Source organism: Oncorhynchus kisutch, linkage group LG3 (genome assembly GCF_002021735.2).
Source record: "Oncorhynchus kisutch isolate 150728-3 linkage group LG3, Okis_V2, whole genome shotgun sequence".
In the NCBI taxonomy this organism is placed as follows: domain Eukaryota; kingdom Metazoa; phylum Chordata; class Actinopteri; order Salmoniformes; family Salmonidae; genus Oncorhynchus; species Oncorhynchus kisutch.
This window is the reverse complement of record NC_034176.2, coordinates 31,764,830-31,780,024: the sequence shown is the minus strand read 5'-3', so window position 1 is coordinate 31,780,024 and position 15,195 is coordinate 31,764,830. Positions and strand designations below refer to the sequence as shown.

The 15,195-nt window shown below is 43.3% G+C and overlaps 1 protein-coding gene across 2 annotated transcripts in view; it reads left to right on the top strand.

Annotated features, from left to right (window-relative positions):
- Positions 1-15,195, top strand: part of LOC109880612 (coronin-1C-A) — a 71,318-nt gene that overhangs the window by 24,727 nt on the left and 31,396 nt on the right. For both annotated transcript variants that reach the window (XM_020472805.2, XM_020472812.2), the window contains exon 2: positions 7,698-7,897. In XM_020472805.2, the coding sequence (XP_020328394.2) occupies positions 7,698-7,897 (200 nt within the window). The remainder of the gene's footprint in view (positions 1-7,697; positions 7,898-15,195) is intronic.

The following is a 15,195-nucleotide window of genomic DNA, read 5'->3' as shown; positions in this document are numbered from 1 at the left end:
TTCTTCATGTGCAGTCGCAAAAACCATCTAGTACGACGATGACCCTGGCTCTCATGAGGACCGCCACAGGAATGGAAGACCCAGAGTTACCTCTGCTGCAGAGTTACCAGCCTCAGAAATAGCTAATAAATGCTTCAGAGTTCAAGTAACGCACATCTCAACTGTTCAGAGGAGACTGTGTGAATCAGGCCTTCATGGTCAAATTGCTGCAAATAAACCACTACTAAAGGACACCAATAATGATGGTGTGGGTGTGCTTTGCTGGTGACACTGTCTGATTTATTTAGAATTCAAGGCACACTTAACCAGCATGGCTACCACAGCATTCTGCAGCGATACACCCTCTCATCTGGTTTGGTCTTAGTCCCACTATCATTTTGTTTTTCAACAGAACAATGACCCAACCCACCTCCAGGCTTTGTAAGGGGTATTTGACCAAGAAGGAGAGTGATGGAGTGCTGCATCAGATGACCTGGGCTCCACAATCCCCCGACCTCAACCAAATTGAGATGGTTTGGGATGAGTTGGACCCCAGAGTAATGGAAAAGCAGCCAACAAGTGCTTCGCGTATGTTGGAACTCCTTCAAGACTGTTGGAAAAGCATTCCTCTTGAAGCTGGTTGAGAGAATGCCAAGCTATCATCAAGGCAAAGGGTGGCTGTTTTGAAGAATCTCAAATATAAAATATATTTAGATTTGCTTAACCCTTTTTGGGTGACTACATGATTCCAAATGTGTTTAAGTCGTCACTATTATATAATGTAGAAAATGGTAAAAATAAATAAAAACCCTTTAATGAGTAGGTGTGTCCAAACTTTTGACTGGTACTGTATATCACATCAATCTACTGCCAGTCCGGCTCTCTGTTGTCCTCCGAGCAGTAGCCTAATTAATGTAGCCCCTTCAATGTTTTCTTTTACATGTGGAGAAGTTTGCATAATGCCATGAAACAACTTTTCTTTCCTTCGTTTTAGAGGTCAAATAGCCTTTTTATCAAAACTTTTTGTTTGGAGAAAAGTGTTATCTGTGTGTGGCCTAATTCATGGCATGAAGTTGGGCATTCCGCTCTGTGATATAATACCTGTTAAACAGAACTGATCTGACAGCAGCTTGCCTTCAAATACTACTCATGGACATAGGGTTTAATTCACTGTGCTGTTTGTCTATGGCTGCACCTTCTCTTATAAATGTTACGTTTTTAAACATTCCTTGGCTGGTATTTTACTGATGTTGCTAAGCAGCGTCTCAGTGTTTGTAAACATGGCCTGGAGACCTTGCTGTGACTTGGCAGGGTGTCCAGTCTCAACTATAGGGATGGCTGACTCACAAATTAGGCTAAAACTGACAACTGGTTCATTTAGCCAAACAGAGCCAGCCTGTCAAGCACGTCCTTACTGAACTGAGAAAACGCTTCTCCACTCTTGCTGTCTCAGTCAAAGATGTCCCAGCCTCAGCTAGCTCGCAGCATATCTGCCAACTGCCAATATCTGTAGCCATGGCCCTGCATTGACCCCTGATGCAGGGGCCGTAACGCATAGCAGAATGTTCCAGCATGAATTGCTCCTCGCCAGGGATGGAGATTGTGGTCATTATGCATTCAGGTCAGGCAGACCAGTGTGGAGACCAAACTGGAACAGCAGGATGTTTGTCTGACTATGAGGGGGCTCTATGGTTCATTGGGTTGGACAGACAAGGCCTGTGATGAGCAGGAGGGTAGCTGGGGCTGCTCTGCTGGTGGAGGTCCTGTCACTGCAGGAACAAAACGCTCATTATCCATGCATCGTTTCATCCTACTCATCCATCTGTGGATGATGTGTAGTAGACCTGGAAAGTGTTGTCTGTTAGCAGCAGATGAATCACTGCCGACGGAGAGGAACCCTGTTGACGTTATTTATTTAACCGTACTTCTGTCGTAATGGAACAGGTATCAAATGTACCCACTCGGCATCTATGCGCTCTAACGAGACTGATTTTGGTTTACTTATAATTAGCCATGGTCCCTCACACATTCTGGGGAACAACCAGGCTCTGCTCTGACTGAGCCAGGACCCTGGTGAGCTCTGTTGTTCACAGTGGACTGCCAGTCAATGATTGCCTCCCCATTCTAGAGTTGGCTTCCTTCAGCCAAGGGACCATATGGTGCCATCAGACCCGGTGTGAGGAGAGTGGCTTTAATTGAACACTTGGAGTGGCCCTAAATTAGTATTTCCTTCCTATTAAACATGGACACCACGGTTTGTTCCTGAATAAAGCTGTTTTGTGCACAATTTCTACCACACTGACAACTTGGCACCATAGAGGACTAAAATGTCTGGCGTCTACATGTCTTCCTTTATCATACCTTCTTAAGATAGTGTTATTTCTGGAGTTGGAGTGTGTGATCTGCATTGGATCGCAAGCTGTCCGTATGGAATCTGCAGGTTCAGGCAGCTTGATGGAAACTCATACAGGTTGTTGCAATGCTCTGTACTGGGCTGCTGTAAGCAGGCTGTTTCCACTCTGTGTTCCCTCAGTCTTGGATAATGAGGACATACGAGACTGGGGTCTTGTATGTCCTCAGCTTGGTTCGAAGCGCTGTAGGCCTACTGCGCTAGTACAGTATGGTCTAGATCGGCATGATGGTGTGAAAAAGGGGAAAACTGCCCGGTGTGACTTCACCTAAAGCTGATGGGTATTAGGCAACCTTCAGACCACACCAAGAGGGCTCAAACTGCGCAGGCCACCATGCCAAAACCTCAAACGTCATTAAGGACATTTGAGGCATTTTTTCTCTCCCAAGTTTCTGTCCAAATGTCAAAATTATGTGGTAATTCCCTACAGCTCCCAGTTGGCTTAATGCCTGTCCTATCTCACTCACTACAGTGTGTTTATGCTTTTGGCAGGACAATATGCTTGATTGTTTACATTACCTGTTTTCTTTTTCTCTTTTTCACTCAAATCAGTTTATATATCAGCAGCACACAATCATATTGTGTGAAAATACAGACGAGCATGGAACAAATCTTGAAGCGTTAGCCAAAGTGTTGTGTTGTGGCCATATTGTTCCATACAGCTGTTATGGCATCACTTTATACAGAGTTTTGTGTGGAAAAAGCTGAATAAGCATCATGTTATCCATACATGATAACCCTCCTTATAGCGTCGTCCTTGCTCTTCTCAGTCTCTCAGAACGCACACACTCAACGGGTTTGTTTTGTGTATGTTACTGTTAGACATGCTCTGGTGCCTTTGGTGACGTACTAAGTTTAAAAAATGTTTTAACCTTCAGCTTTGGGTTGGATGTATCAATGTTTAGTTCATGCATGGCTAATCTATGAGCAGAATTACTGCCTTACCTCAATTAGCCACGAAATCCCTACTTTAAAGGCGACTGTTTTCTGGAAGCTGTACAACGCTTCCCCCCCTACATTTACCCTGACGTGGGCCAGCCCCCTAGCAATTTAGTTTAGCCAATGAGCTTCAGCCCCTCCGATAATGACAGATAATAAGAATCACACAGTGCCAGAGAGCGTGCAATGACGTGGTGCAAACTTTTGGCTCGTGGGCTCTACTTTCAGAACTACTGGCTAAAAAGTATACAAGTATCGGAAAATATCTTTAGCGTACTATTCCCTACAGGGGTGACCTCGGCTTAGCCTTAAGCATGAGAACAGAGGGGATCAAGGGATCAACAGGAGAAGGTGCTTCTGTTTGGGTTGGTTATAACTCTGTGGACGAGGGGTTGGACAAGAGGAAATGGTGGTTGATTTGTGAATGTTTCCACTGTTGGTTGCCCTGCTGCCAAGGTTCTTCCTTCCTTTAGCTCTAGCATGGGGGAGGCATACGTGAGCTGTGTGCCTGAATGCCTCTAGCATGTTGAGGCTGGTGATGGGAGGTTAAGTCTAACCTAACCTACACCAGGATCTGGGCTTGTATTCCACAAGGGTTATTATCAGTGGAGTAGTGTTGCATATCTGCCTGTCACTGTGTGCCACTCCCATCCACATAAATAACTTCCTGCCTGACAGACACCACCACCACCACATGCCCTTCTTCGCAAGACAATTAGAATGGGAATGGGTAGTAAAGTGTGTGAATTGTAGATAGCCTGGTGCTGCCAGGCAGTCTTGCATCATATCAGCTAGAGCTAGACTACACAGATCTGAAGTTCAGGGAGGTCAGTTAAGTGAGAGACTCATCCTCCGAAGGCTATTAAACTAAAACTACAAAGATGTAGAAGTTACAGATGTCCCGGAGAAGTGATTTGGCTCTGTGTCGGACCTAATTTCTCCTCCCTTACCTGGTTGCCTCACCAACACCGTATTTGATCTGTTGAAGTTAAGTCCGTGTTTAGTTGCCAAATCGGGTGTAGAGGTGATTTTAAATTGATGAATGTCAACGATGGCTTAATCAGCAACCAGGAGAACAGACCCACACTGCAGTATCACACCTGTCTGCAAGCAGTGGGTTTTGTTTTCTTTGCAGTCTGATGGAATGATGGCAGCATTCTCTTATCTGTTTCAAACGGAACTGTAGGCCTAGTTAAAAACTAAGACAAAGTGGCCCATTTACTTTTGCCTGGTAATAGGTTATCATCACGCTTTTGGAGGCTACTGCTTATTGCAGCTAATTTTTGACTTTTGAAAAGGTGTGTTTTCCAAAGCTCCCTCATCTGCTAACAGATTTATTTACTGGGTGAGAATTTCAGCTGAACCATCTACATGAATGAGAACGTTGCCAATTTCTTATACAAATGCTTATTTTATGCCCATTGCACATTTACACTGAACCAAAATATATTGGAATTCCGTTAATATTCCGTTAATATTGGAATTCCGTTAATTAGGTCCTCATCTATGGATTTCTCATGATGACTGGCCAGGGGTGCAGCCACTGGGGAGCCAGGGGTGCAGCCACTGGGGGGCCAGGGGTGGAGCCACTGGGGGGCCAGGAGTGGAGCCGCTGGAAGGGGCCAGGGGTGCAGCCGCTGGAAGGGGCCAGGGGTGCAGCCGCTGGAAGGGGCCAGGGGTGCAGCCGCTGGAAGGGGCCAGGGGTGCAGCCGCTGGAAGGGGCCAGGGGTGCAGCCGCTGGAAGGGGCCAGGGGTGCAGCCGCTGGAAGGGGCCAGGGGTGCAGCCGCTGGAAGGGGCCAGGGGTGCAGCCGCTGGAAGGGGCCAGGGGTGCAGCCGCTGGAAGGGGCCAGGGGTGCAGCCGCTGGAAGGGGCCAGGGGTGCAGCCGCTGGAAGGGGCAGCCAATCAGAATGAGTTTTTCCCCACAAGGGCTTTAATACTGACAGAAATACTCCTTAGTGCACCCTTTTTGTGCCTATGAAAAATAGGTACATAAGCCTGTGGCTAAAATGCTGCCAGCGGTACCTGTAATCGCAATTAGTGATGGGCTTTCCTAGTCTTTGGTGAGCCTTTGTTCACCTAAAAGAGCCGGCTCATTAGGATCCCAAATGGCTCCTCGTTCAAAATGCTTAAAATCAATCTAGAACCAAGGAAAATGTGCTAATCTCTAATGTAAAGCCCCAAAAGTGGTCTACCATTTAAATCAGATTGTGAAATCCACATTCAAATACATTTTTACTTGGATAAATTATTAGATCGCCTGCAAAAGTGTGGAGCAGAATGACGCACTCTCCCCGCTATTGATTTCTACAAAGAGGATTCACGCTCTTTAGATTTGTTTTTATTTATCTGCATGTAATTTTGTTATTTTGAGCCACAAACTAGTAGCTGTATGTAAATCAGGGAGCCAAATGTGAACGTCTCTTTCACCGATGTGATTCAATTCCCAACGTTCATTGAAAAGATCTGTTCAAAAATAACTTTATTCACGAACAAGACTCATTATTGAATTTCTACCAGCATGTTACATGTGCAACAAGAAAAAAAATTACTCTAGACCACCTTTACTCCACACGCAGTAACGCATGCAAAGCTCGCCCTCCATTTAACAAATCGGACCATAATTCTATCCTCCTGATTTCTGCTTACAAGCAAAAACTAAAGCAGGGAATACCAGCGACTCGCTTAATACGGAAGTTGAAACAGACTTTTTCCCCCACACGGACAACAAGCAATCTTTTGTCTCTGTTGTTGAGGGGGAGGGTCTTGGTGTGGGTCTGGTCTCCTGGTTGCTGACTAGATTAATCCATCGTCATTCATCAATTTAAATCACCTCTACATGCAGAACCGCTTTCTCTCAGCGACGGCCTGACGTTCTCCTGTAGAATTCTCTGATACAGAGCTGAATTGTTCCTTTTATTCAGGCAAGTCATCCAGATCCTGAGGCAGCAAAGTGTCCCCAAACCATCCCACTTCCTCCACTCCGATCCCAATTGAGATGTTGTGGCAGAACTTGAAACTAGAAGTTCATGCTTGAAAACCCACATGTCGCTAAGTGAGAACAGTTCTGCATGCAAGATCGGGCCAAAATTCCTCCACAGCAATGTGAGACTGATCAGCAACTATAGGAAGCATTTGGTTGTTGCAGCTAAAGGTGGCACAACCCGTTATTGAGCGTATGGTAGGGCTGGGCGATTATGGCCAAAATATCATTTATCTAATATTCAATTTGGTTGAAGATCTGTTAACATTCCGTATCAAAAATAGAGAATCAGAAAGGGGGCAAACACTTTTTTTCACGACATTGTATCTGAGGTTGAAGATGCCCTTTAATCCCAGTCAAACCAAGACTTATCTCTTGGTTTTATTAGACTGTGATTACACTTTAACCTGTGTGGTTAAAGTTTACAGAGTTATCGCCCAGCCCTACTCTCAGCGTTCTGCAAGTTGACCCTAATTATCTGGTTCCTCATTGCCAGTGTATGAGGAAGTACACAACAGCCAATGTAGGCATAGTTCTTGTATTTCTGGTGGTGGATCAAAGGAATGATACAGTTATGCTCATTGCTCAACTCTAAATAATTTCCCACGCTGGCTCGTGTCTGCTGAATGTCAGCCTGGTCGTATGACAGAGGAATGGGGAAGGAGTGTTAGTCTGATCTGCCACATGGTTCCTCTGTCTGTACTGTAATGCTGCTGGAGAACCTTTGCATCCCAAATTGCACCCTATTCTCAATATAGTGCACTACTTTTGACCAGGACCCATAGAGAGTAGTAATGATGGGGGTGGGATCAATACGGTTACATATCGGAATATTTTTTGACTATATATTGTATCTATCGTTTTGACATATAAATTATTTTTGCGCTAGTTGGCTGTAGCTGCACCAAAACTCCAGTATTTTTCCTTCATAGCTTGTTTTCCAACTTATTTTTAAATAGGGAGTCAATTTGTTTTCAGCACTTTTTTTATTTTCCATGACTGATCAAAACTTTGTTCCCCTTTGTCCCTCTGCAGTATATGATGAGCAGTATGTTTGGAATATGGAATCTTAATAAAATTACAGTATAGAATCGCAATACATTGTATTGTGATTGTATCTGGAGGTCCCTGGCAATTGCTATCCCTAGAGATTAGGGTGCAGTTTGGGATGCATACGAGGCTGAGCCTCATATGGGAGGGAAATGGGTACAGGGCTCAGAGTAACCAGGGGAGAGAATTTCCATTTCATGTGATTTAGATTTTATAGGCCTAGATTCTTATCCTAAAATCATTTGCTTGGTTTTGTCTTTTATATCCTTGACCGTGACCACTTTGAAACTAAACCCCAAATTTCTCTCCAACCCCCCCCCTTCCTTCCACTGCCCAGATATGTTCAGGCGCGTTGTACGAGCGAGCAAATTCCGTCATGTCTTCGGCCAGGCGCTGAAGAATGACCAGTGCTACGACGACATCAGAGTATCGAGGGTCACATGGGACAGCTCGTTCTGCGCCGTCAACCCCAAGTTTGTCGCTATCATCATAGAGGCCAGCGGAGGCGGGGCCTTCCTGGTCCTCCCTCTTCACAAGGTGAGTCTGGGGTTATTGACTATAAACACTGCATTGTGTGGATCTGTCAGTGGGTTTCACAAGGAAACCTGTGTCAAGCGACAGAGGGTTTCTACATTCATATGGGCATGTGCACTTGCTGCCTGAACAGATTCTGACTACGGCCTAGTTTGACCGATCCTCACTGTCTGTGGCTTTGAAACATACTTCAACCCTGCTCCATCCCACACACTTTGGCCTGGGCCAGGCTTTCAACGCCCCCTGGGTATTCAACACCCCCTTTCTGCAGGGAACAACCAGGCCTGTCACACACAGCACAATTGACTGCTGACATACTCACACACACCCAGGGGAAATCACACTTTGGCCACCTTCAAATTCCAACATTGCCGTTTAAAAACACAACTTTTTGTGTGCGTTCATATTTTCCTTAATCATTCATGAGGATGAAGTAACAGCATCACAGAGGCATGTTTCAGGCTGTGGTTGAGGACAGACAAGACGGGGGGGGGGGGGGGGGGGGGGGGGATTTCTCTGCTGCGTGACTGTAGTCTCTGGTGGCCTGGCTGAGTGGGTGAGATGAAGATGGATTTTGACAGGCTGGGTTGCTAAGCAGTGCAGGCTGAGCAGTACCTACTTGTGGTGGTCAGTGGAGAGAGACTGCAGACTGACTGGCCCAGATGTGGGAGACTGACACTTTAGTACAAAACTCTATATTCTGGGGAAGATCCTATAGAGCCCTTTCTGTGTTTGCAAACATTGCCGCACAAGGGGGATGCGTGCAAGTTGGTGGCAGAGCACAGGGGAGTTCTTGTAGAACGCCAGCAAAAAACAGCCTCTGTACATGTTGCTTATGAGTGCGTTTCCAACTACTGTTGTATTATAATTGGATTATAAGGCTCGTATGAATGTCCTGCTTAATATAATGTTTGTCATCGTAAACCAACTGCATTATACTTGTGGGGCGGTAGGTTGCCTAGTGGTTAGAGCGTTGGTCTAGTAACCGAAAGGTTGCAAGTTCGAATCTCCGAGCTGCCACGGTAAAAATCTGTCGTTCTGCCCCTGAACAGGGCAGTTAACCCACTGTTCCTAGGCCATCATTGAAAATAATAATTTGTTCTTAAGGTATAGGGGGCAGCATTTTCACTTTTGGATAAATAGTGTGCCCAATATCAACTTCCTGCTACTCATGCCATGAATAAAAGATATGCATATTATTAGTAGATTTGCATAGAAAACACTCTGACGTTTCTAAAACGGTTTGAATCACGTCTGTGAGTATAACAGAACTTGTGTAGCAGGCAAAATCCCGAGGACTAACCGTTCAGAATTTATTTATTTTGAGGTTTCTGTCTGTTCAGTGAGTTCTCATTGGGAAACGATATTTCTTAGGCAACTTGTTTTCAGTTTCTACCGCTTCCACTGGATGTCACCAGTCTTTGGAATTTGGTTGAGGTTATTCCTTTGTGCAATGAAGAAGTACGGCCATCTAGGAACTGGGTAACACTATTGAGAGTTGCGCAAGACTTGAAAAGTAGCGTTTGTTTGTTGTCTTCCTGTATTGAACACAGATAGACCCGTCTTCAATTTGATCAATTATTAACGTTTAAATTACCTAAAGTTGTATTACAAAAGTAGTTTGAAATGTTTTGGCAAAGTTTACAGGCAACGTTTGAGAGATTTTGTAGTGACGTTGCGCAAATTGGAAGCTGTATTTTTCTGGATCAAACGCGCCAAATAAATTGAAATTTTGGATATATATGGACGGAATTAATCGAACAAAAGGACCAATTGTGATGTTTATGGGACATATTGGAGTGCCAACAAAGGAAGCTCGTCAAAGGTAAGGCATGTTTTATATTTTATTTCTGCGTTTTGTGTAGCGCCTGCAGGGTTGAAATATGCTACCCTCTTTGTTTACTGTTGTGCTATCATCAGATAATAGCTTCTTATGCTTTCGCCGAAAAGCCTTTTTAAAATCTGACATGTTGGCTGGATTCACAAGTGTAGCTTTAATTGAGTATCTTACATGTGTGATTTAATGAGTTAGTTAGATTTTTATATAATTTTATTTGAATTTGCCGCGCTGCATTTTCCCTGGCTTTTGGCCAAGTGGGACGCAAGCATCCCCTATACATTAAGAAGTTTAACTGACTTGACTAGTTAGATCAATACATAAATAAAAATACACTTCAACCAGTAAAATGGCTCTTTGGCTAGCTTTTGCTACAGCCTATGTCAGCGAGCATCAGCATTCTAGCTAACAACTGCTGGAGCCATTTATTTTGCGAAGATAACAAGCAAACTATAATCTTAGACTGTTCAAGCAAGAATCAGAACTTCATTGTGAGTGCATGAGACCCCAAGAAGTGATTTTGTTTAGAGGTAATAATGTAAATCTAGGCTATGTTGAATGGGCGTAGACGGCTTTCTTTCTGCAACCAAGAGTCTTGCGTGACGTAAGTGTGTCGTGTTCTGGAAAGGGGTCTATACTGTCTTTGTATCAACTCATTTTCTTAATAGTAACTTTTCTTTTTCAACTCTTCTACATTTTGAATAGAAAGAAGCCCCTGTCAGCCCAGAGGCAGTTCAGTTTTAATGACAGGACTCTAAATGACCCAGTCTTAAAAGATTCACAGTTCATCCTCAAATATGTCATTTATCGTCTTCCCTCAGGGTGGGAGAAAACAGTACCGTAGAATGCTGTAGCAGCTATCATCCACCTTTTTGTTCGTTGTGCCTGTTGGCCTTCTCCTACGTCCTCAGTGGTGGGATGACACGTGTTAGTGTCGATGAAGTAAGAGGATCATATTACTTAAGGGGTGTTAGGGTATTTTCAGAGGAAAGCATCCAAACTGGGGTCAGATATTTGATACAAGCAGGATGAGGAAGAGATGACGTCTGAGACATGGACACAATATGAATGCGAACATGGGAGGACAGGGCGAGAAGTGTTACAGTGCCTTTGGAAGCTAGGGTACTCCACATGGACAACAAAGGCCATCCAGACAAGCTTTTGCTTTCAGCTTTGCCCTTTTGTAGCAGCAAGGTGGTTTTCCAGTGACAATGTCTATTTTGCATACAGTGAATAAACATTTGCATTTCAGATTTCGTTACAGTGAGAACAATGTTAGTGTCTGTACCACTGGGATGATTGTCAGCTCTCCCTGAGTTGAGGGTTAGGAAACCTCACATAGGCTGGCTGGCTCTCTCATTTATCATAGTGTTGTGTACAACACAAACTGAACCAAAGGCCTCTGGGGACGGAACCTCCCTGTTCTGCTCACCTCCATATAAGGGTCCTTGAAGAGCTCAGACCGCTTGGGTCAGACACTCGTTGAACCCAACGGGGGTGGGGGGGGGGGCACTTTGGTCTGGAATGTCCCTCTGTAACCCTTTAGGTATTATTACATTGTCATTAGTATTCAGTAGTCTGGTTGCACCAGACATACGCCCACCCACAAACATTAGAGGTCGACCGATTATGATTTTTCAACGCCGATTATTGGAGGACCCCAAAAAGCAGTTTTTTTTTTTTTTTTTTATAATAATAAAATAAATTGTAATAATGACAATTACAACAATACTGAATGAACACTTATTTTAATACATCAATAAAATCAATTTAACCTCAAATAAATAATGAAACATGTTCAATTTGGTTTAAATAATGCAAAAGAAAGTGTTGGAGAAGAAAGTAAAAGTGCAGTATGTGCCATGTAAGAAAGCTAACGTTTCAGTTCCTTGCTCAGAACATGAGAACATTTGAACGCTGGTGGTTCCTTTTTAACATGAGTCTTCAATATTCCCAGATAAGAAGTTTTAGGTTGTAGTTATTGTAGGAATTATAGGACTATTTCTCTCTACCGTTTGAATTTCATTAACCTTTCACTATTGGATGTTCTTATAGGCACTTTAGTATTGCCAGTGTAACAGTATATAGCTTCCATCCCTCTCCTCGCTCCTACCTAGTCTCGAACCGGGAACACAACGACATCAGCCACCATCGAAGCAGCTTTACCCATCGCTCCACAAAAGCTGTGGCCCTTGCAGAGCAAGGGGAACAACCACTGCAAGTCTGAGTGAGTGACGTTTGAAACGCTATTAGCGCGCACCCCGCTAACTAGCTAGCCATTTGACATCGGTTACACTAGCCTAATCTCGGGAGTTGATAGGCTTAAAGTCACAAACAGCGCTGTGCTTGTGAAGAGCTGCTGGCAGAACGCACGAAAATGCTGTTTGAATGAATGCTTACGAGCATGCTGCTGCCTACCATTGCTCAGTCAGACTGCTCTATCAAATCATAGACTTAATTATAACATAATAACACTCAGAAATACGAGCCTTGGGTCATTAATATGGTAGAATCCGGAAACCATTATCTCGAAAACAAGACGTTTATTCTTTCAGTGAAATACGGAACCGTTCCATATTTTGTCTAACGGGTGGCATCCATAAGTCTAAATATTCCTGTTACATTGCACAACCTTCAATGTTATGTCATAATTATGTAAAAGTCTGGCAAATTAGGCAGCCCAAACTGTTGCATATACACTGACTCTGCGTGCAATGAACGCAAGAGAAGTGACACAATTTCACCTGGTTAATATTGCCTGCTAACCTGGATTTATTTTAGCTAAATATGCAGGTTTAAAAATATATACTTCTGTGTATTGATTTTAAGAAAGGCATTGACGTTTATGGTTAGGTACACATTGGAGCAACGATACGCACCGCATCGATTATATGCAACGCAGGACACACTAGGTTAACTAGTAATATCATCAACCATGTGTAGTTAACTAGTGATTATGATTGATTTGGTTTTTTATAAGAAGTTTAATGCTAGCTAGCTACTTACATTGGCTTCTTCTGCATTCGCTTAACAGGCAGTCTCCGCGTGGCGTGCAATGGGGCAGGTGGTTAGAGCATTGGACTAGTTAACTGTAAGGTTGTAAGATTGAATCCCCCGAGCTGACAGGGTGAAAATCTGTCGTTCTGCCCCTGAACGAGGCATTTAACCAACCGTTCCTAGGCCGCCATTGAAAATAAGAATGTGTTCTTAACTGACTTGCCTAGTTAAATAAAGGTTAAATAAAGGTTAAATAAAGGTGTAAAAAATGTTTTTTATAAATTGGCCAAATCGGTGTCCAAAAATACAGATTTCCGATTGTTATGAAAACTTGAAATCTGCCCTGATTAATCGGTCGACCTCTAATAAACATAGGCGCACACCCACATAAATATGCGCACAAACACACTGCTTGGTGGTGTTACTATTTTTCTGGTCCAGCAGTGCCCCAGTGTCAGCCAGCCAGGGCTTGATATACCCTGTGACATACAGTAAGTGATTTTTTGTTGTTGTTGACTGTCTGATGTTGACAGGTCTGTGAGCAGGGCAGTGGGCCTTGTCATGTGACTCTGGCTTTGACACAGCTTTACAATCCAGCTTCCGCCTGCCTGTCCCACTCCCAGGTCCCAGATCAGCGTCTGATTCTCTGACTTCTGACAGATGATTCTGCTGTGGGTTTGTCTCTGACTTTGTACAGTAAGGGTGTGTTGGCAGAACATCGTCTGCTTTGACTGGTGGATTAAAAGTGGACAGAGAGCGTGATGGCTTTATGCGCAGATTAAAGGGTAATTTCCTCAGGCTATGGGTAAAAAGAACTCGTTTTCAGATCTGCCTAGATACTGGCTGGCAGTGCAACTGGTGTGAAATGACTAGCTAGTTAGCGGTGCGTGCTATTATCGTTTTAATTGGTGACGTCACTCGCTCTTAGACCTTGAAGTAGTTGTTTCCCTTTTGTGCAGCGATAGGTAACGATGCTTCGTGGGAGGCAGTTTGTGTTCGAGGGTCCCTGGTTCGACCCCAGGGTTATTTATATATTTATTATTATTATTATTATTATAGATTTTTTTGACCTTTTTAGTTAACTAGGCAAGTCGGTTAATTAACTTCTCTAGGGTAGAAGCATTTGGAATTTTGGATGAAATGCCTGCCCAAATTAAACTGCCTGCTACTCAGGCCCAGAAGATGGGATATGCATATAATTGGTAGATTTGGATAAACACTAAAGTTTCAAAAACTGTTAAAATAATGTCTGAGTATAACAGAACTGATTTGGCAGGCAAAAACTGGAGTTTTTTGGGGGGGGTTTGTAGTTTTCTATTTAATGCCATTACAGTATCCATTGACTTAGGACTCAAATTGCAGTTCCTATGGCTTCCACTAGATGTCAAGTCTTTAGAAATTGTTTCAGGCTTGTATTCTGAAAAATGAGGGAGTAAGAGCAGTCTGAATGAGTGGACCCTGCAGTGTCAAAGAGCTTTTTCATGCGCACGACCGAGAGTACCTTTCTTGTTTACCTTTTATATTGACGACGTTATTGTCCGGTTGAAATATTATCGATTTATTTAGGCTAAAAACCACCTGAGGATTGAATTAAACATCGTTTGACATGTTTCTATGAACTTTATGGATACAATTCGGATTTTTTGTCTGCCTGTTGTGACTGCATTTGAGCCTGTGGATTACTGAAGAAAACTGAGGTTTTTGGCTATAAAGAGACTTTATCAAACAAAAGGAACATTTATTGAGTAAATTTATGTTTTCTGAGTGCAACCATATGAAGATCATCAAAGGTAAGTGATAAATTTTATCTCTATTTCTGAGTTGTGTAACTCTTCTACTTGGCTGGTTACAGTTTGTAATGATTTGTCTGCTGGGCGATGTTCTCAAATAATCTTAAGGTATTCTTTGCTGTAAAGCATTTTTTAAATCTGACACCGTGGTTGGATTCACAAGAAGTTAATATTTAAACCTATGTAAAATACTTTTATGTTTTCTGAATTTTTATAATGAGTATTTCTTAACCCTAGTGAGGTTAAGAACAAATTCTTATTTCCAGTGACGGCCTAGGAACAGTGGGTAAACTGCTTTGTTCAGGGGCAGAACGACAGATTTTCACCTTGTCAGCTCGGGGATTTGATCTTCCAACCTCTCGGTTACCAGTTGGGGTGAGGAGAGGGACGAAAGTAACACTGTTACAGCTGCATGGACTAATCTCCTTGGAATCTTGTGGGAGATTTTCTTTTAATGTCCTATCAACAGGCCATGCGCTGAAACTCTAAGAGTTAATATTGTTTCAAATGGCCATTTTGTGTGTTTAAATATTTGGCTTGTGGCTTTTGTTTCCACAACATGTCAAAATTAAACGGGACAGTAATCTTTTAGAGAAAGCGGTCATCTGGCCGCGTCCTATCTCCATATAAGCTTAGAGAACACGCATCTCTATGGCAGTGTGGAAAATGTTACTCTG